Raw genomic sequence first — 21315 nt, 5'->3', positions numbered from 1 at the left:
ACACCACCCGTATAGATAGTTAAGCTTCTTATCTTTACTATGTAATTATTATAAATTTAAGCGAATTCTATATTTCGTATACGTATATATATAAAGTTTTACGAGACCGTATAAGAGTATATTCTTAATTCTTAATAATAATATTTACTATATTTTATACGAATATGTTTTTAAAATACCCTAAGTAGGCTAACCTAGACTACTTCTTAGCAAAACTGCTATAGAAGTAGAAGACGTATGCATTTTGTTTAATCGATTTATCCTAAGTATAAGAACCGGACGAAATCGACCTTATAAATACTAACGACTTCAAAACTCTAACGGCTACGATTTCATCACATACACGACTTTCTAATACTATAACCAACCCGATCGAACAAGCACTTTATATACTAGATACACAGCTAGACAATAGTCTCTTTACTACTCTTATTAAGGGCTTAGAAGAGCGTATAGCTAGTATCTAGCAAACCTAGAAGAAACTAGTTCTAAACCTAACTATAGATATTATTATTTACTTATAGCTTATATCTTTCTATATTATAGATATAAATAGAATCTCTATTTAAATATATACTTAGGTTTAGTCTATTAAAAAGTTTATTAGGAAGTTATAGTTCTTATTAACTTCTAAGTTTACTTTATATATAGATATAATAAGTAAGGTCTTAGTAAAGTTTATATCTAAGAAGTAATTCCTTAACTAAAACTAGAAGGTAATACTTATTACTTTAAAAAATCCTACGGATATATATAAGTTTTATAAGGTAGCATACGAAGCTAAAAACCTTTTTACCTTTCTTCGCAAAGCCTTAATTACCCTTGATAAAGACGTTTATACTATTATACTTATTTCCGAAAGTTAAGTAGATCTACTTATTACTAAACTATAAATATTAAAGAAGTTATAACTAAAATAACATACGCTTAACATAGTAATAACTAGTATAATACCTTTACTTACTATTAATATATTTACGAAAACGCTTATGCTTAAACTTCTAACTTAAATTTAAACTTAAACTAAACGAAAGCCTTTTCTTAAAGTATAAGAAGTAATAAAGCAGGAAAGAGAAAGAATAAAATCACGCAAGCATACGTACTTACAAGTTAAGCAGCAAGGCTATACAGACGTTATTTAGGAGGATATAACTCTTAAAAGGGGTAGTTAAGAAGATAAGGAAGAAGACGAAATAGTAGTACGATAAGAAGAAATAATCGTTTAAGTATACTTTATATACTTAAGTTTTATCTATTTCTAAACTACTATTACTTCCTAATAGTAATATATAAAGTTTATCTATACTAATCCCGCGGCTACGGAACTATTCTTTTACCTATTTAATACCTTTATTTTGTTTTAATAGTAAGTAAAGTTCTAGTTAAATCCTAGCCTTAATATATTCTTTAAAACGTTACTATAGGAAGTTATATACTTTAATACGTAGATATTATATACTATAGAAGTTTATAACTAGTAGAAAGGTTTATATAAGCTTTATAATACCTTTATAAACTTAAAAGACTTTATATAGAAGGAATTAATCTAAATTAAGTTCTTTACTTCTAAGTAAGTTTTAAAGTTTTTAAATCTTTACGTAATCGATTAGCTAAGCAAAGTCTTATACGGTTTGATAATCTAGATAATAATAAAGTTTCTATAGTTAACTAGAAATAATATATAGGCGACTTTTTTATAGGAATTGATAGGGATGCATTACGAATTGATAGGGACGCATCATCCTTAGGGACACATTACATTCTAAGGTTGTAATTAGCTTAAAATTTTATTATTAGTATATCCGAATTCTGCTATTATCTAATAAAGTATCTTTCTTATCTTCTTAGCCTATCCCTTCATAACTACGAAAGCGTATTAGACATATTCAATTTATTCTCCTTTATAACGTCAAGATGTCTACCTTTATAAGTTAATCAAAGCCCTAATCGCGTCGCCGACCTAGCAGCTCTAGTATATATAATCAATTGCCTTCTCCTAAGCGCTAACGCCGTGCTATCTTAGTTAGTAGTAATACTACTATTAGTTAATTCTATAAGGCTAGCGATCGTAAGGGTTAACCTAACCTAATCTCTAAGATTCTACCTAAACAATTATAACAAGATTCCGATATAAGCTATAACCCTTAGGGAGATAAATTATATCTTCTATATTCCTTTCTAAAAGGGATAATACGTATATAGCGTATAATTTTACCTAAACGTTAACTAAAAGAAAGCTAATTAGTATTACAACCTAAAAATCAACCCTTATAACCTACTTTAGATTAGTTCTCTACTATTCTAAGCCTTATTTAAGAGGTTGTTAGGATAAACCGACGTCTTACGCATGCTTTCCTCTAACAATGTAAACGCGTGTTACGACCCGACAGTTAACAGACCACTGACGACGACCCCGCAGGGGCTCAGCGGTTATAGGGACGGCCGTCAGCCGTTACGTCGTAACAACCCCCACGGAACGGAAGAACTAGGATACAGGTCACGTGACGATAAGCAGGACCGACGGACGATAAGCGGTCCTGGGACAGGACCGACGGTGCCAAGGGCGGTCCATGGCGATGGACCGACGTCCTGGGTGTCGGTCCCCCAGGATCAGGAAGTGTTCAGCATGGAACCAGACTTGTATATAGTTGGGACTCGAGTCCTCTCGAGTCCTACCTTTCCTAGTTCTTCAGCAATCAACTTTGTGATTACCCTAACCGGTACTTTCAGCTATACCTAAGTAACGACTACTCTACGACTCTTGTTGAGGCCTTGACTGATCACCAAGACCTTTGAAGATCTACGATTCAATCGACCAGACCCCAGAACGACTGTTACTGTTGTCAATCCCTGGCTTACTGTTAACACAAACCCACTGTCAGTTAGCTGGCCGTAACAACGCGTTCGTCGATATCGTAAGGCTTAGGGCTACTTACTATACCCTTCAGACATATCCTTAATCGGCAAGTCTCCTCCTCCTCTACCTTATTTACCTCCCCGACAAAGCCTAGAAGTAATAGCGATACTATCTTCTCTAAGTACTTTATTCCTTACTATAAGCGAAAGGTCGAAATTACCTACCCCCGAAACTATTCTAAACCTACCGATCCCTAGCGAACTAGAAGCAACAATTAAAACCCTCCTCGACTAAGTTAATAAATTTATAAAAGAGCATAGATTTAGGATTGCAAAGTATAATAGATGCTATCGTAAAGGATATATAATTCGCTATATACTTCGTTACGATCGATTTAGGCTACTAAAGCAAGGTAGAGATGCTAGCATCTAAGCCTACGTATCTCGGAAGTATAATTACTAATAGTAAATTATTACTAAAGTAATAGAGGAAGGGAAATAGCTTTTACGTTAGCATTCTAACCTAATATATAGCTAGCATAATCATATCCCTAGCTTAGCATTATCTATATACTTATCCTATAAGAGGTTAACTAAGCTTATTAAGGATATAGTTAAGACTATTAGTCGGCAGGTTAGTATTTAGGTATACGACGTAGGTATTATTATTTAGGAATAGTTTCCTAAATCTGTTTTTACTTAGCAGGATATCTATAACGCTAGAGCCTAAATTAATCGCGAAAAGCTTAATAGGTATATACTAACTATAGCTTTAATTAAGCTTTTTGATAAGCGGGAGATCCCTTATATTATAAAGTAGGCGGATGATAAGCCGAATCGGCTTGTTAGGCTTGTCTAGACGTTTCTATACTCTCTCCGGATATAGAAGCGGTTCCCCGAGGTTATCAGCTTTGACAATACCTATAATACTAATCGCTTTAAGCTTCTACTCTTCTAAGCTATAAGGCAAACATGTCTTAGATCGGTATTCAATATAGCATTTAGTCTTATTAATAATAAGAGACTAGAGGGGTTCTAGTTCTTATCGCAAAGTATCTTATAACTTATTAATTAGAACTTTATTCGCTAACTAGATATTATTATTACCAACTACGACAGATAGATAAAGGCAGCTTTTAACAAATACTTTCCGAATATATAATAACAGCTTTATATTTACTATATCAACTTAAACGTTATGCTTAAAGCTAAGTAGAAGTAGCTTTAAAGCTATTCTAATAGTAGTAGGTTTAAAGAAGACGATCTAGCTTTATAACTAGATACTAAACTTAGTAATAAAGACTATGCCTATATTTATACTTTAGTAGATAGGGCTATGCTATATAGCTACCGGGGGGTTTTTATAATATAGAAGTTAGTTCTATTTACTAAGATAGAGGATGCTGTTACGACCCGTTGGACATGGTCGCTAACACGACCCCGCCTGGATCCCGGCGGCTAACGCAGGGCATATGTAACCCAGCCGACAGGTGTAACCAGGGATCCTCGGAACGGAAGAACTATGGACAAGTCACGTGGCCTCGGGGATAACGCGGGGTAGGGACAACCCGGGCTGGATATGTTGGATATGTCAGATATCCAACCGATCCCCGGATATGTTGGATATGTCAGATATCCAACCGATCCCCGGATATGTTGGATATGTCAAATATCCAACCGATCCCCGGATATGTTGGATATGTCAGATATCCAACCGATCCCCGGATATGTTGGATATGTCAGATATCTAACCGATCCCCGGATATGTTGGATATGTCAAATATCCAACCGATCCCCGGATATGTTGGATATGTCAAATATCCAACATAGCCAAGATAAGGAGGACCGTTCAGGACTTGTATATAGGATGGACTCGAGCCGGGCTCGAGGACAGACTTCCATAGCTCTTCAGCAATCAACTTTGTAATTACCCTAACCGGTACTTTCAGCTATACCTAAGTGACGACTACTCTACGACTCTTGTTGAGGCCTTGACTGATCACCAAGACCTTTGAAGATCTACGATCTATTCGACCAGGACCACGGAACGACTATTACTACTCTCAATCCCTAGCTTACTGTTAACACAAACCCACTGTCAGTTAGCTAGCCGTAACACTTTGATTGCTCCTGTTCAGTAAGTCACCTTTTGAGAACTACTAAACAGTATAGACAAGATGTCTTCTCGCGCTTCTGCCAAATCACCTACTCTAGGATCCTCATCCTCTTCGCGCAACCAGCCTCAGAGCCTCGCGCAGGAGCCCGCCAACACTGAGGACTTCGACATGCCGGACCTCAAGTACGACTCCGATAGAGATAGCTCTTTCACCAAGGAAAGCTACGATAAGCTCCGACGCATAATCCAGAAACAAGAAGCCGAGACAAAAGACATGCAGAAAATCGTCAACGAAAACCGACAAGCAATAGAAAACCTTAACGAGCAACTCCAGCACGCTAGACAGGCCTACAAGAAGCTGGAAGAAGACATCAAGGGGGACGCCAACCTCCGGAAGATCTAGGAACTCCAGGGGGAAATCACCACCCTCCGGGCCGCCGCCAACATCGTCACCACGCCCGTCCACGGAGGACGACAAAAGCTCAAGCTCAGTACGCCTGTCACCTACGACGGAACCCCCGGGACCCTCAAAGGATTCCTGATTCAGGTCAAAAACTACCAGAACTTTCACCATGGAGATTTCACCAACGAAACCGAAAAAGTAGTACACGCAGCCACCTACCTCCGAGGAAAGGCCCTCAAGTGGTTTGAACCAATCCAGGAAGAATACCTCAAATGCGAGACCCTCGACGAGTATACCACCGAGACCCGCGATATCTACGCTAATTTTAAAGGATTCGAGGATGCGCTCAGGTCACTCTTCCAAGACCCCGACGAAAAGCGATAAGCCGAACGAGATCTAGCACAACTTAAGCAGACTAAGTCCGCCAAAGACTACTCCGCCAATTTCCGACAACTTAGCATTCAACTCGACCTCACCGAGGAAACCAAGATCTTTATATTCTATCAAGGACTAAAGGACGAAGTCAAGGACGAGATCATCAAGATTGATCGACCTGACGACTTTCTCTAGTACGCCGAACTCGCCATCAAAATCGACAACCGGCTTTTCGAACGACGAAAGGAAAGAGGCGAAAAACGACAAAACCCTAACTCAGGACGCAAGTACCAGTAGCAGCCTCAGCACCAGTTCAACAACCAGCGAAACGACAATAGACCCCGCAATAACTAGAACAACCCCCGACAAAGTACTGCCTATAGTCACCACAGTAGACCAATGGACCTTAGTGCTACACAGAGAAACGACAAAAAGAACGACAGTTGGAAGAAAGACAGACAGTGCTATAACTGCCAGAAGATTGGACACCTAGCATACGAATGCAGGTCACCCAAGAAGGAACGCTTCCAACCGGTACCAGAGAAACGACAAGCAAGTATCGCCACGAAGACGATCCCTCATAAACAACTTAATTAGACCACCTGCTTCGATAACAACTGCCATATCCACTCTAGCAGTAAGGAACACGCAGGATAGTACCCCCAGAAACCTCAAGAACGATCTGGTTACGACACCACCAACGTACCTAAACGGACCCTCGCTGCGGGATATAGAAGCAACAGCAAAATCGAGCGCAAGACAATCGAACGGCTCGACAGTATGAACGACAACGAGGAATTAGAACAAGACAATCAGCGAAGGCTAAGCCTCCTCTACGCAGGACGACAAGCCCACCTGCAGCGGATTCAACAGGACTCACAAAACCCTATGTAGCAACGACAACTCGGTGCGCTAGACGCACACATCGAACGACGACAACATGCACAAGGAGATCCCGCACGGATCCGCCAGATCAACCAAGAACTGGAAGAACAGGTCGAATCAGAAACGACCAAGAACACCCCCAACGACTCGGAAACACCTCGCGATGTTGCCCGCCAACATGCCCAACTGGAAGTCGCCTTTGAAGTCGCTTCAGTCGACGACACCAGCTCTGGAGAGGACTCTGACGAAGAAATACAGTGGTATCACTGCTACCAAGACCAGCGCCGAGTCCACTATATCAAGAAAGACGAAGCATGGAAGAAACAGCAAGAAAACGACGAACAAGGAACGGACGAGCAGTCAAAAAACTAGACTCGCCTACCGAAGACAAGGGACAACGACAGGCAGTCCAGACAAGGTCCCTATGTAGCGCAACGACGCCCACGACACAACGACACGAGCATGTACAAGTCCAAATACAGCTCAACGGAAGAACAGCTGCTACCGCCATGATCGACAGCGGAGCCCAAGGAAACTTCATATCACCAAGAACGGTGAATGAAAGAAAGATAACCTGGAAAAGAAAAGCAGCCGAAGACTGCTACGAACTCAGCACCGTTGAAGGAGAACAAGTCCAGTACGGCGGAGGACGCATTGCTATGGAGACAGCGCAACTCCCTTTGCAGATCCATGGCCGGAATAAGCGACTGAACTTCGATATTACGGAGATAGGAGACAAGTACGATGTCATCCTTGGAAGACCATGGTTATACGACAGTAACCCACGGATAGATTGGAGAACAGGCCAACTCCATTGGGACCAGGATTCAGTCACTGAGAAGCAACCACGGAACGGTGCCTCAAACGAACCTCTCAAGACTCCTGAAGCGAAGAGATTTCTAGCATACCTACGGATCAAGGATGCAAACGCCAGGACGTTATCAGCAACAGACATCGGCAAGGAAGACCGACTTCTGTCTATCCCAGAAGAATACCGGCAATACCAGAAGCTATTCGCCGAAGAACTCGAGACCGGACTCCCGGAACACAGCAACTACGACTACGAGATACCCCTTAAGGAAGGGAAGGAGCTAAAGCTAGAAGCAATCTACGGACTCAACCAGAAAGAAATGGAAGCACTCGACGCTTACCTCGAAGAAAATCTACAGAAGGGATACATCAGACCCTCCACATCACCAGCAGGATACCCAATCCTGTTCGTACCAAAAAAGAACGGCAAACTACGACTCTGCGTCGACTACCAGAAACTCAACGACATTACGATCAAGAACTGCTACCCACTACCGCTCATCTCCGAATTACGAGATCTACTGCACGGAGCCCAGTGGTTTACAGCACTCGACCTAAAAGGAGCCTATAACCTGATCCGGATGAAATCAGGTGAAGAATGGAAGACAGCGTTTCGAACACGCCGAGGACATTACGAGTACCTTGTGATGCCCTTCGGACTTACCAACGCACCCGCGACATTCCAGACGATGATCAACCACGTCTTACGAGAATACCTCGATATGTTCGTCGTAGTTTATCTCGACGACATCCTAATCTTCTCCAAGACTCTGGAAGACCACAAAAAGCACGTACATCAAGTGCTACGGAAACTACAAGACGCCAAACTCCTAGTAGAACCAGAAAAAAGCAAATTCCACACCCAAGAAGTCGAATTCCTAGGCTTTACGATAGCCCCTGGAATCCTCAAGATGTCTAAAGACAAAGTCGCAGCAGTACGAGACTGGCCAACACCACAAAACGTCAAGGATGTGCAATCCTTCATCGGATACGTGAACTATTACCGACGATTCCTAGAAGGATACTCAGACAAAAACGACCCCCTCACGAGACTTTCGAAGAAAGATATCCCATGGCAATGGGAAAAGGAACAAGACCAAGCTTTTAACGAGATCAAACGACAAGTCACATCGGAACCAATACTTGTTATACCAAACCCCGAGAAACCATTCGAAGTCGAGACCGACTCCTCAGACTACGCTATAGGAGGACAACTAGGCCAACGAGACGACGAAGGACGACTACACCCTTGCGCCTTCTTCTCACGCAAGTTACACGGCCCAGAACTCAACTACCAGATACACGACAAGGAACTTATGGCAATTATCGAGGCATTCAAAGAATGGAGACCGCAACTCTCAGGGACCAAGTACGAGGTCAAAGTATACACCGACCACAAGAACCTCGCACACTTCACCACATCGAAAGATCTCAACAAACAACAAATTCGATGGTCCGAATTCTTGTCAGAATTCAATTTCAGAATCATCTACCGGAAGGGCAAGGAGAACGGCAGGGCCGACGCCCTCAGCCGACGACCGGACCACGAGGTCTAGGTACCTGAGGAAACCCGAGTTATCCTCAAAACAGACAAAAACGGAGACCTTGTGCCAGCAGCCAGACTCTTAATGATGGCCAGAAGAGACAGTACCAGCACGCCTGGAAGGATGTCTCCTGAAGCCATTAGGGAGATACACTCCGCACCCGCACACGGTCACCAAGGCGTAACTAAGACATAGAAACGCATCCGCCAACACTACGACAAAACGGCTACACGACAAGAAGTATCTTTAGCGATTAAGGACTGTAAGGTTTGTGCGAAAAGCAAACCCAGCCGACATCAGCCTTATGGAAAGATACAGCCACTCCCAGTACCGCAAACCGCATGGGAATCTATCTCGCTGGACTTCGTCACCAAACTACCCAAGTCCCGAGAACCAATGACCAACGTCTACTACGACAGTGTCCTCGTCATCGTCGACAGACTCACGAAGTATTCGTACTTCATCCCGTACATGGAGTCTAGCACTGCAGAAGACCTCGCCTACAAGTTTCTGCAGGTGATCGTAAGCCAACACGGAATGCCGAAGGAAATCGTATCCGACAGAGACAAGCTGTTCACTTCCAAGTTTTGGAGATCCCTGATCTCGCAGCTAGGATCCGACCACAAGATGTCCACCGCTTTCCATCCGCAAACCGATGGCTAGACAGAACGAATCAATCAGATCATGGAAACCTACCTACGCTGCTACGTCAACTATCAGCAAGACAACTGGGTTCAACTGCTACCTATGGCCCAGTTCGCCTACAACAGCGCAGTAGGAGAAAGTACAAAAGAATCACCATTCTATCTGAACTATGGATTCAACCCAACAGCCTACGGACAACCTCGACAAGGCCCAGCAGCTCTGAAAGCTGTGGCAGATATCAACAGACTTAAGGAGATCCAGCAGGAACTCCCCAGAGACCTCGAATTTGTGCGCGAACGCATGCGCAAATACGCCAACAAATCAAGAGTTGAGGGACCAACTCTAAAGGAGGGGGATAGTGTATACCTTCTCCGCCGCAACATCAAAACAAAACGACCAAGCGATAAGTTAGACTTCAAGAAACTTGGACCCTTTGAAATTACGAAGAAGGTATCTAACGTCAACTTTAAACTCGCACTACCCGACAGCATGAAGTGTCATCCAGTCTTTCACATTTCACTTCTCGAATCAGCACCAAAGGGATCGTACACTACGGACTATATCGAAGTAGATCCCGAACAAGAATACGAAGTCGAACGGATAATCGATCACATCGAAGAACAAAAAAGTATCCGCTACCTTGTCAAGTGGAAAGGATACGGACACGAAGACAACACATGGGAACCACCTCAGAGCCTCGAAAACGCACAGGAAGAACTCGGACGTTACTGGAGACAGCAAGAACAAGAACAACAAAGACAAGCACCAGTACGAATCGAGAAACAAACGCCAAAAAATCAATTTCGACTACGACAACCACAACCCATCATCCGTCCACCACGATCAAACAAGCCACGGGATAAACACCCTCTCATTCGTTTAGGAACCCCAGAGCCACCTAAAGGAACCCACTAAGGGCCTCCAACACCCCCAGGAGACGCTTCAGGAGTACTCCGCCTCTCAACAACCGACCCTGAATCCAACAAACCAAACTCAGCCAACAAGGATGGCGACAAAGCGACATCCGGGTACAGGGTATCCCAATCCGCTGTGAACTCCACCGGCAGACGAGGCGAATCAGCCGAAGGACGAACCGGTTCTACCCGACGCTGCTCTGCCTCTGCCTCCTCTCTCTCAACACGCTCTAACTCCTCCACACTGTCGATACCACGGCGCACCGCGCGCATCATCTTTTCAAACCACATCTTTTTCTGCTTTCGAAGACGCTCTACTTTGGCGTCCAGAGCACGACGCTCCTCTTCTGCCTTCTCCAAAGCATCCTCAAGCTTCTGATGCTGATCACCAATCCGACGAAGTTGCTGGGCACTGAGACCCTGAAGGTCGCAGTAAGACTTGCCGCCACGAACGCATTCGGCGCATCGAGAGGAATCAGAAAGAGAAGCTTCGCACGACGAAAAACCCTTTACCTCACAGGAGGAACAAACAGGCATGACGGTACGATTGCCCAAGATAAGACTCAAGAAGGAATCGCGCTGCTTTGTCTTTTCCGCACGAGAATCGAACGATCGAACGACCTTTCGTTTTTTGACGCGACCTGACATGATGTAAGCATCATTAAAGGAAGCAAGTTGGGCGCCCTCCCACCTGAGGGCAGACGACCTACTTAAGCTGGTCTTGAGGACAAGACCCTTGGAGAGGAGACCTGATGTTACGACCCGTTGGACATGGTCGCCAACACGACCCCGCCTGGATCCCGGCGGCTAACGCAGGGCATAGATTGATTGATTGATTTATTCCTACTCGGTTATGAAGCCGCTCTTATGCCAGCAGCTATGCCCGGAAAGCGGGGTTTGGCAGGTAGCCGAAGCGTCGACAATGAACAGCGACGCCCCACTTCGCCCTGATGTTGCATCAGGGCCAGCTATCCCCAAGCTCCCCACTATGTTCTCTATTCTGTGTGTTTGTGCCCTCTGTTGAAGAAGTGTGTTGCTCTCCTGTCTGCTTTCTCGCTTTTGTGTTGCTCTCTAGAATGCTTGTTTTGCGTCCTCCTGCTTCGGTTCAGTTGGTGCTGGTAGCACCGTATCTGGTTCTTTGTACCTACAGTCTCCCCCCAGCGCTCAGCTTTGTCTCTTTGTTTTGTCCGTATCCTCCCGGACTTGTATGTGCCGTTTTCTCAGTTGCATCTGTAAATTCTTTGTTGCCTCCTGCCGGGTTCCTATGTGGCCTCTTGTTTCTTGCCTGTTGACCACTATTGCCCTCCACCACATTGGCCCAAGGGTCTTCCACGAAGCACAATGCTCCACTGACTCCGACATGTTCGATTACTGGGTTTGAGAGCTCCCGCACAGATTCCGCAGACATTGTCGCGCGTTGAAGGGACACCAATCCTTCTTCGCAAAAGGGGCGACAGGGGACTAGTCTGTCTGTGGTCTGTAGTATTGTGTGGCATCGATCGTAGCATGCCTAATGCCTGGTGCTTTCTCCGTGCGGAAGGTGATACTGTTCTGTCGGACTCATCTTCGTCGTTGTGGGACGTTGCAAACTTTGTCGGGGGTGACAGGTGACCCAAAACCTGTCGGCGGCTGTTGTGTTGAAGTTGATTGTTTGGGCGCAGTCTTAGTGCTTCGTGTAGCGGCTTGTGGCTCGCCTGTGGTGGTGGTAACAGTGTTGTCTATTGATATGTCGTATTTTGCGGCTTGCTCTCAAGTTTTTCATTGTAGTCGGGGCGTGCTCTGCGGCCATCTTGGGCCCCTTTGGGACGTAGAATCAAGGCCGAGGATGGCATTGCATCGAAGGGGGCTCTGTGGCCGCGAGCACGCGTATTTGGGGCCGTTTTTGCTCCGATTTTCAAAAATTTCGTTCTCGCTGTTGTTGATGTTTTTTAACGCAGGGCATATATAACCCAGCCGGACAGGTGTAACCAGGGATCCTCGGAACGGAAGAACTATGGACAAGTCACGTGGCCTCGGGGATAACGCGGGGTAAGGACAACCCGGGCTGGATATGTTGGATATGTCAGATATCCAACCGATCCCCGGATATGTTGGATATGTCAAATATCCAACCGATCCCCGGATATGTTGGATATGTCAAATATCCAACATAGCTAAGATAAGGAGGACCGTTCAGGACTTGTATATAGGATGGACTCGAGCCGGGCTCGAGGACAGACTTCCATAGCTCTTCAGCAATCAACTTTGTGATTACCCTAACCGGTACTTTCAGCTATACCTAAGTGACGACTACTCTACGACTCTTGTTGAGGCCTTGACTGATCACCAAGACCTTTGAAGATCTACGATTCAATCGACCAGACCCCAGAACGACTGTTACTGTTGTCAATCCCTGGCTTACTGTTAACACAAACCCACTGTCAGTTAGCTGGCCGTAACAGTAGTATAGCAAGACTTATTAAAGTCTTAATATCGTGCTTAAGGTATAAAGTACTCTAGCTTATTTAACTAACTAATAGATAATATTAAAAAGATAATAACTAGATACCGATTAAGCGTTTTAGTATAACATATCTATAATAAGCTAGATGTACTATAGCTAGTTTTTCCTACTGGAAAACTAGCTTATATATATATTTAGTTATATTAACAACTTTAAGACATATTCTTATGTATCTATTGTGTGAACGAAAAGTGGCTTTGTATAGGAAAAAGCTAGTTTTCAGGATGTATCTTTTGTCTTAAAGAAAGAGGCCCGTGCCTAACAAAATCTAGCCAATCAAGCCACTTAGAAAAGCTAGTTTCTAGCTTTAAAGCTAGACTCCTAGCTATTAGGGTTAGGGTAAGGTAATTAGTCTTATACTAGATAATAAGGTAAAGTAATATTATAAACTATAAGCTAAGCTAAAAGTTATTAAGGATAAATTATAAGTTAATTACTAAAAAACTATCTAAGAAGCCTTAAGCAAGTACTTAAGTCTTAATCTATATATAAGTCCTAAAGTAAGTATTCTAGGTAGCTTTAGTAAGTACTTACCCTACTTATCGTAAGCGCTTACTTACTTTAGCATAAGCGCTTACTAATTTCTTATTAGTATTTACTTCCTTATTATTATATAATATATATAATAGTTCTTCTATTCTAGTAGTAAGCTATTATTCCCTATATGTTCTATATATATCTAGTAGTATAGCCGCTAGCCTAAGTAGGTTTGTTAACCCTCTGTTAAGCATAATAAATAGGTTATAATACTAACCCTCGATCTACTAGTATAACCTATTAATATATAACGCAAGACTTATTATTAGTATTATAGCCTTAACTTCTATTAGTAAAAACCTTATTATTACTAGCTAGCTATAATAGCTTGCTTTATATTTAAGCAAGAAGTCCTTACTTATAGCTAGTTTAATCTTAGGTAAGTAGTCTTAGCCTTATAGCCTCTACCTCGGGATATCTTAGCCTTGTCTTAGGTATAAGCTTATTTATTACGTAATATATACTAAGTAATAAGTTAGTAATATTATAACTATAAGCTAAGGTAAAAGTTATTTAAGATAAAATATAAGTTAATTACTAAATAACTATCTAAGAAGCCTTAAGTAAGTACTTAAGTCTAGATCTATATATAAGTCTTATTACCTAAGGCTAACTCTTATATTATCATAAGCTAATATCTTAAGTATTAGCTACCGATATACTAAGAGTTATATTAGTAGCTTCTTATATAATCTCTACGTAACTCTTGTTTTAATAGATAGTTCTTCTATTCTAAAGGTAACCTATTATTCCCTGCGTGTCTTATATATATCTAATAGTATAGCTGCTGGCTTAGGTAGGGTTGTTAACCCTCTGTTAGGTATAACGAACGGGTTATAATAGATAAGGCACGTAGGGGAAGGGTAGTAAAGAGGGCGTTCCGGCAGGTTTACTAAGACTTTCTAACTAAATACTACTTCTGCATCCGAAGTCTCTTATCATAATTATGATTTCACCACGTAGTATTTCGTGGGTTAAAGTAGTACCCCTTAGCAATAGATAAGCCTATGACTTTATATAGCTTCCGCCTCGCCTCTAACGAAGAGTTTTCATTCGCTGTAATGAATTCATGCGCGACTGTCAGAGGCCAAAAAGTAGAGGAGGGTCCTGCCATTTTAAACTCTTCGTGCATCAAGTACTCAATGCTTCTCAGTATGTCATGGGACATCTGCACAGCCTTTTCTGGTTCGAGGATCCATTCCAAAGGCTGCCCCCTTACCTCCATACTTATACCAGAGGTCCCTTCGAATTCTTCTCGCAGAGACCTGATATTGGTTATACAAACGATTGAGCAGGCCCAAAGCCATGTGAGGCAGTTGGCGTTTGTAATGCTAGAGAAGTGCAAGCACACATCGCCATCCTGGCCGACCGTCTCCCAGTATAGCTGTGTTGCACAGGATGCCTCGAACTCATCTTTCCAACTTAATAGTCGATCTATTAGTTTCACAAAAGAACCGATCAGATTTAGTGCCTGCGCACCAGCAGTGTCTGACGATAGGCCCTTGAGAGTCTGACATTTCAAGTTGTCTACCCTCTCGAGTAATGAGGGAATGACAGTTGCCTCGGTGATGATGGTTTGGAGAGATGTGGGTTTGACTACGCTAAATGGCACTACTCTCCATCGTTCTTCGGAAAGAAATGTCGAGGTCCGAGAGTGTAATGCATACTTGACCTATTTCAACTAAGTCCTATGTAATAAATAAAGGGCCCTTTACAGTCATGGACTCACCAAGATTGGCCGGAACCCGGCGAAAAGTTTGTGAGGAATGCCGGCCGCGTAAAAGTCAGGTGGGCGCTGTTGTATCAACTTACTGATGCCGTTGGCATGTGCTCCCCACGTGGCATCAGAAGTTGGCAACATCAACTGTGAGAGCAGCAAGTCAATAACGGGCGGCTTCAAGAAGGGGGAGAAAGCAAGACGTACTTCCGAGAGGCACAAGCACATGATGGAGGCAATAAGCTGGTTCCAAGACTGGGTGTTCATCCGACGGAAAGCCATCCTGAGGGCGCGGAGCGCAGAGCCATGAGCCTGGAGGACATCGGCCAACGGCGCCCGACCATCCGGGCCCTTAAAAACAATAGAGGTTCCCAGTGCGGTCACACACGATGCAAGCACCTGGCCATTGTCTGTTGCGCCTATCAGGATCGGGAGGGCCTCAATCCAGCCACCGCACACTCGCGACAAAGATTTGTGCGGGCCGTCATAAACGGAGACAGGCGCAAAGTTCTGAATGACCAAGGCCACGATATCTGCCATCGTCCAGCTCAGCGGCGGGGGCGGCACAGCTTGACTTTGCCCTTTGGAGTAGCCCGGGGTGCTGTCCCAGATAACTTGTTCCCCATGATGTGTGATTAGACTGCCCATACCCGTAGCCTCCGGCCCCTGGGGCTTTTCGGAGCGCTTCCGCGGTGCTGTGATGGCAGAGGATTTGAAAATGAAGTCATGACTATAGCCTTCGCATCGTACGCCTTTATCAATGCATTGAGAGCAAGCGGGTAGCTTTCCATCGCACTAGGCAGAAAATTAGCCGTTAGAACTGATCGTCGTTCTCTAAGTAGGGTCATACCCTTTTCTTTCTTCTCCTACAAGTGTGGCATACCGTCATCCTTCTGATCTTCATGCCTGCCCAAGCTCGAAAGGGTTTTATCAAAATGCGTAAGGTAGGATTTGTTCAGACAGGATGTTGTCGATCGGTGCAGTGGACTCCGCAATCAAAACTTGCACTCAGTAATGAAAAGGCCCACGTCTTAGGAAAAAAAGAACTTGTACGGAGTATAGCGAAGAGTGTCGGCCCCAGCAATGGGGGATAGTTTCGGTAACTTTGCCAGCTTGAATCAGTAACGCTAACTACATTTGGAGACATTGCCCGCTTAGATCAGCCAACTAGCTTTAAAGTTTGGGCGATGCTCCGGTCTATACCTTAATTGTTATTTCCATCGCGATGTAACTGCCTTGTTGGGTTATCAAGGCAACCCCATGCTTGCTGGCCCATATTTATGAGGAGGTGCCCATTCTAAGCGTTGCACAGACATGAATTTAATTTCTAACCTACTCCCCCATCACGCTCGTTCGTGCGTATCATAAGGTGTTTAAGCTCCTAGTCTTGCTTGCGTACGTACTGCGTAGTAGAGATGATCCTGGACGACTGTACTTTGGCCAAAGGGAGAGGAATCCTAGTTTATATGTCGCTAGGCCACCTGTCACGGGTGGCTAGCCCCCGATAACGAACATTATCACAGAGAATGCGTCATCCCTTCAAGTCCAGTTCTTTATCTGTTTTTATCACTTGGAGACGAGAAATCGAGAATGGCGGCGCGACCGGGCTTATCTAGCATATTTGGGAGATGAGAACCATCAAGGATAATCTCCCCTGCCTGGGGAAGTGACCTGTTCATTCTTTCGTCTATGACAATCCTTTACATTTTAAAGTTTTACCCAAGTCTCTTATTCTTACATGAATCGGATTAAATAAAGCTTGCTCCACTGCAATTCCCATGGGCCAGATTCTGATGCAGGAATCACCTTGTAAATTAGGCTGACCTGGCAAAACTTCTAGCTCAGAAATATAATAGGTTAGGTGTCACGGAGTGATAGCTGATCAATGCTCTTCGCAGCTGTTTCGTTAGAAGGCGTGTAACCCAACACCACTTTACCCACATTTGTGCTTTTCGAGTCCTGTTGACCACCCTTTTCCACCAACCAAGAAATTAGATACTGGATTAGAAGGGAACCATTCTTCTCGCAGGCTTCGCTGGTCATACGCGCAACATCTGATTCGAGCCACTTAGATAAGCCAAGCGGCGGCGCATGTGATCGAGTTAAGCCGGTATAACTCCTTGATCAAGCCTCGCCAAGAGCAATCGGCATAATAGCTCACCGTTTCCAATATCTTGTCTCGGGACACGGGATAATGGTCCAACCGCTTGAATGTTCATGACTTACCAAACCATGTTCGCAGACTTCTGATGTTTGACTGGAACGGCGCCAGCAATAATTGGCACCAATAAGCCTTCTTCTAAGATACATTATGGGATGACGGCGTTCACATAAATGCTCGTCTGTCACCATCCACATTTCAAATTTATGTCTGTACAACCTCTCATCTTGAATTCGGTTCTCCGCTTTATTTTCGAATCCTACTCCACATCTTTACTTGTTGCCGTCGTCTAAGATGAAACTTTTCAGGCTTATTCTATTGACCGTGGGCAGTGGAATCTGTTCAGCGGATAATCCACGAAGAGTGCACTCTCGATCGTACGGTTGCGGTACCAATGTTGGGACTAAGAACTCAACAACTTCTGAAGGCGATCATGATTTCATCATTGTGGGAGGTGGTATAGCAGGGGTAACGCTCGCCAATCGTTTGACTGAAAGTGGAGGTATCACAGACGCCCTATTTCTACATCCGGGTGAAAGTTAGAGTGCTAACGAACTTCATACTTGTAGAACACCAAGTCCTTCTGCTCGAGGCTGGAGACTTGTGAGTCCGATAGGGGCTATCTGGTGCGGTTTGTCACTAACGAACGATCAGGGACCAGGGCGAAGATTTCATCACCACACCCGGTATGGTGGGCTCCGGCGTTGGAACCAAATATGACTGGAACCGCACCAGCACGGTTGGTAGCGTTCTTGGAAGAAACATGTCTCTTCCCATGGGTAGAGGTGTAGGGGGAGGCAGTCTGATCAATCAGATGGTGTTTACCCGAGGTACAAAAGGCGACTTTGATCGCTGGGAGACCCTAGGCAACGATGACATGAACTGGGATGGTATGGTTGAATTTTTCAAGAAAGTGAGTCTTTACATTAAATAGTGAAGTAAAGCAGCGAGAACTGAACATATCTAGAGCGAGAATTTCACTTCGCCTGTATCCGACATTCTCAGGGACTTCGACGCCATGTGGGATCCGGAAGTCCACGGCTTTGCGGGAGCGGTAAAGTCTACATATTCTCCGTTCTTCTGGCCATCCACCAGTAAGTTTCACGGTTTTCTTTTTTTTTTTTTTTTGGTTGGGGCGATCCGTTACCCTTACAAGATTGAAAGGCACCTTTCGCTAAGGAATCAACCTCGTAGATAACATCGTCAACGCCACTCGCGAACTTGGCATTCGAAACCTTCGAGACGGCCAGGGCGGTGACGCCGCCGGCGGGTTCTTCTGTCCCAAGACTCAGAGACCCGTCGAGAACACCAGAAGTTCGGCGAGAGCTGCCCACTACGATCAGGCTGCGCCGAGACCCAACTTCAAGTTGGCCGAAAACGCCCACGTAACTCGGATTGTTGTCGAAGGGGGCAAAGCCGTGGGGGTTGAGGTAGGCCGTTCAGTCGTGGCCTCACAGGCTCCATTCTGAGCTTCACGCTAAGTGTTTTTACAGTACGCTACCTCTGTTACCTCTAAAAAGATAACAGTTAGAGCCCGCAAGGAAATCATCCTGTCCGCGGGTGCCTTACACACGCCGCAAATCTTGCAGTTATCTGGCATTGGAGGCGCTGAGAAGCTTGCTTCTCTCAACATTACGCCAGTCGTTGACCTTCCTGCTGTCGGACAAAACCTACAAGACCACCCCCTCCTCGTCGCCGTCTTTGGATGTAAGCTCAAGCCTCATGGTATTAATATGGTGATGAAACGTTAGCTTACCGTCTCTGAATCAATTTAGTGAACGTTCCGCTTTCCTCGGCAAACCTGACATCTAACCAAAGTTACGCAGCAGAGATGGCCAACCTCTATCGAACGCAGCGGGTCGGACCCCTGGCGAATCCTGGAGGTGAATATATTTTGTTCCTGCCTCTGTCAAACATTACGACCAAGGCGTCCGGGATGGCGCAGGAGGCCTACATTCAGAACCCCGCCGACCTCCTGTCCGACGCACCCGAGGAGGTCCAACATGGATACACTAAGCAGCATGAACTTCTGACTCAAGGGCTCACATCGGACGTCATGACGCCTCTCGAGGTGTTTTGGAACGATGGTACTATCGTTCTTGGTCTCGAGCATCCCTTCTCCCGCGGCTCCGTTAACATTGTCTCGGCTGACCCTTTTACGGCCCCAAACATCGACCCCGGTTACTTGACGAACCCCCTGGACATGGCCGTCCTAGTGGAAGGGATACGCTTTTCCAGACGTATAATGGCCACGACGGCCATGGCTCCAACCTCGGCTGTCGAGGTACTGCCGGGAGCCAATGTCACTTCGGACGCCGACATTGAGTTGTACATCAAACAGAACTTAGCTACATTTGCGCACTACGCCGGCACCGCCACTATGGCTGCCCGTGAGATGGGAGGCGTCGTCAATTCGTCTTTCAAGGTCTACGGTGTCGAGAATCTGAGAGTTGTCGATGCCAGCATCATACCTCTTCTCCCAGCCGCCCATACAAGTTCCACAGTTTACGCGCTGGCAGAAAAGGTACTTTCATCTCTACATCCGTTGGCACGCTGCTTCTTTGACTAACATGTGTCCAGGCTGCTATGCTGATTCTGGAGTAGGCTATGCTTTATGGGTTGGTATGACATTGCCCATAGCTAGGGAAGGGGAAGAATAAGCAATGCAGTATATGGGCTACGTCTGTTGCAGTAAAATCACCTATGTAGAGATAGAGCATGAAACGGAGAGCAGTTTACGTTGTTAAGAAAAAGTGCTGAAAGTAGTTGTGACACCACAACCTTTCTGGTAATTCTACAATGATAACTTGCAAATGTTCTACGAGATTTTGCCTTTTCGGTCTTTGTAATATATGCCCTTCCCTCTATTGATACTTTAAATCATAGCGCATAAATTAAGAGAGGGATTTACAGGAGATTCAACAGCGGTTTAGTGACGGAAATCCGGCTTCATAAGCGACACCAGTTGCCTTCATTAAGAATAACTAGAATCACGAGGAAACGCCCAAATATCTTGACACTTCGACCAAGTCACCTTGACAAATCGAGTGAGATTTCTGGAGCCTTTACGGTCTCACCATTTGCTGCAAGAGCCAAAGCGCGGGGATTCTCCTGCATTTGCCACAGTCAGTTCACACCACACACCGCCGCATCGTATGACCTTCCAAGCAAAGGCAAAACTAACCAATAGAATTTTTGATTGCGCCTTTTAGGGCTTGTGTTCCGGGTAAGGCTTGGTTTAGGTAGTGTCGATCTGAACGGTATGCGGATGCGTTACTAGAATAAGACAGGCTTGATAACTAATGCAGCAACGTTGACGCGTGTCCCTTTGTCCGCACCCCGAATAAAGCCAGCTACATGATATGCGGCTAGCACCATATCGAGTGGCTTGCACTTTTGGATATGGCCTGAACATTTGAGTATGGCCTCATCGGGCCAGCGGAGTCACAAGGAGGCACAACTTAACAGGGCCTAATGATGAAGGCTCCGTGAAAATGGCATAGTAAATGAGATCAGTGGCCGATATCGTGAGACCGGCACTATGCCTGTGGCTGGGAAATTTTGTGAAACTCTCTCGATCAAAGCGAATGAGTATCTCCGTGTTAGTTGAGAACATTATGTAGGTATCTACTGCAGTTTTTTAATTGACAACGAGCCGTGGTTGCTAACAGTCGTTAATTTATAAAAGCAGCCACCACTTAACTCTTTTGTAATTTTACATAGAGAAGATCTCATCTTTACTTTTGATATTTAACTAAGATGGATTACTTCAATGAGCCTTCATCCCCTGTGTCGCCCGGCACGACTCTAGTAGGATCACCTACTCAATCGTACGGATTCCTAACCGAA

General features: G+C 44.6%; 5 protein-coding genes across 5 annotated transcripts; 3 read left to right on the top strand and 2 right to left on the bottom strand.

Moving 5' to 3' along the window:
- Nucleotides 1–5033: 5033 nt before the first annotated feature.
- CTRU02_214789 (uncharacterized protein) lies at nt 5034–5375 on the top strand (the record flags this gene model as incomplete). Its single annotated transcript, XM_070206302.1, has 1 exon — nt 5034–5375. One exon carries the CDS (start codon nt 5034–5036, stop codon nt 5373–5375), a length of 342 nt encoding a protein of 113 aa, XP_070060076.1.
- Nucleotides 5376–10545: 5170 nt separating this feature from the next.
- Nucleotides 10546–11910, bottom strand: CTRU02_214788 (uncharacterized protein; the record flags this gene model as incomplete). Its single annotated transcript, XM_036727981.2, has 4 exons — nt 10546–11189; nt 11259–11341; nt 11396–11425; nt 11903–11910. The coding sequence occupies 4 exons, from the start codon at nt 11908–11910 to the stop codon at nt 10546–10548; spliced, it is 765 nt and encodes a 254-aa protein (XP_036580510.2).
- Nucleotides 11911–15305: 3395 nt separating this feature from the next.
- On the bottom strand, nt 15306–16209 carry CTRU02_214787 (uncharacterized protein; the record flags this gene model as incomplete). Its single annotated transcript, XM_070206301.1, has 2 exons — nt 15306–16100; nt 16189–16209. 2 exons carry the CDS (start codon nt 16207–16209, stop codon nt 15306–15308), a joined length of 816 nt encoding a protein of 271 aa, XP_070060075.1.
- A 1551-nt stretch (nt 16210–17760) lies between these two features.
- On the top strand, nt 17761–20035 carry CTRU02_214786 (gmc oxidoreductase; the record flags this gene model as incomplete). Its single annotated transcript, XM_070206300.1, has 6 exons — nt 17761–18005; nt 18121–18379; nt 18434–18560; nt 18649–18896; nt 18951–19173; nt 19242–20035. The coding sequence occupies 6 exons, from the start codon at nt 17761–17763 to the stop codon at nt 20033–20035; spliced, it is 1896 nt and encodes a 631-aa protein (XP_070060074.1).
- Nucleotides 20036–20972: 937 nt separating this feature from the next.
- Nucleotides 20973–21179, top strand: CTRU02_214785 (uncharacterized protein; the record flags this gene model as incomplete). Its single annotated transcript, XM_036727978.1, has 2 exons — nt 20973–21085; nt 21155–21179. The coding sequence occupies 2 exons, from the start codon at nt 20973–20975 to the stop codon at nt 21177–21179; spliced, it is 138 nt and encodes a 45-aa protein (XP_036580507.1).
- Between the last annotated feature and the right edge of the window lie 136 nt (nt 21180–21315).

This window comes from Colletotrichum truncatum, assembly GCF_014235925.2.
Source record: "Colletotrichum truncatum strain CMES1059 chromosome Unknown Contig_0011, whole genome shotgun sequence".
NCBI classification, from domain to species: domain Eukaryota; kingdom Fungi; phylum Ascomycota; class Sordariomycetes; order Glomerellales; family Glomerellaceae; genus Colletotrichum; species Colletotrichum truncatum.
Note: the sequence above shows the minus strand (reverse complement) of the source record. Positions and strands in the feature narration are given on the sequence as shown.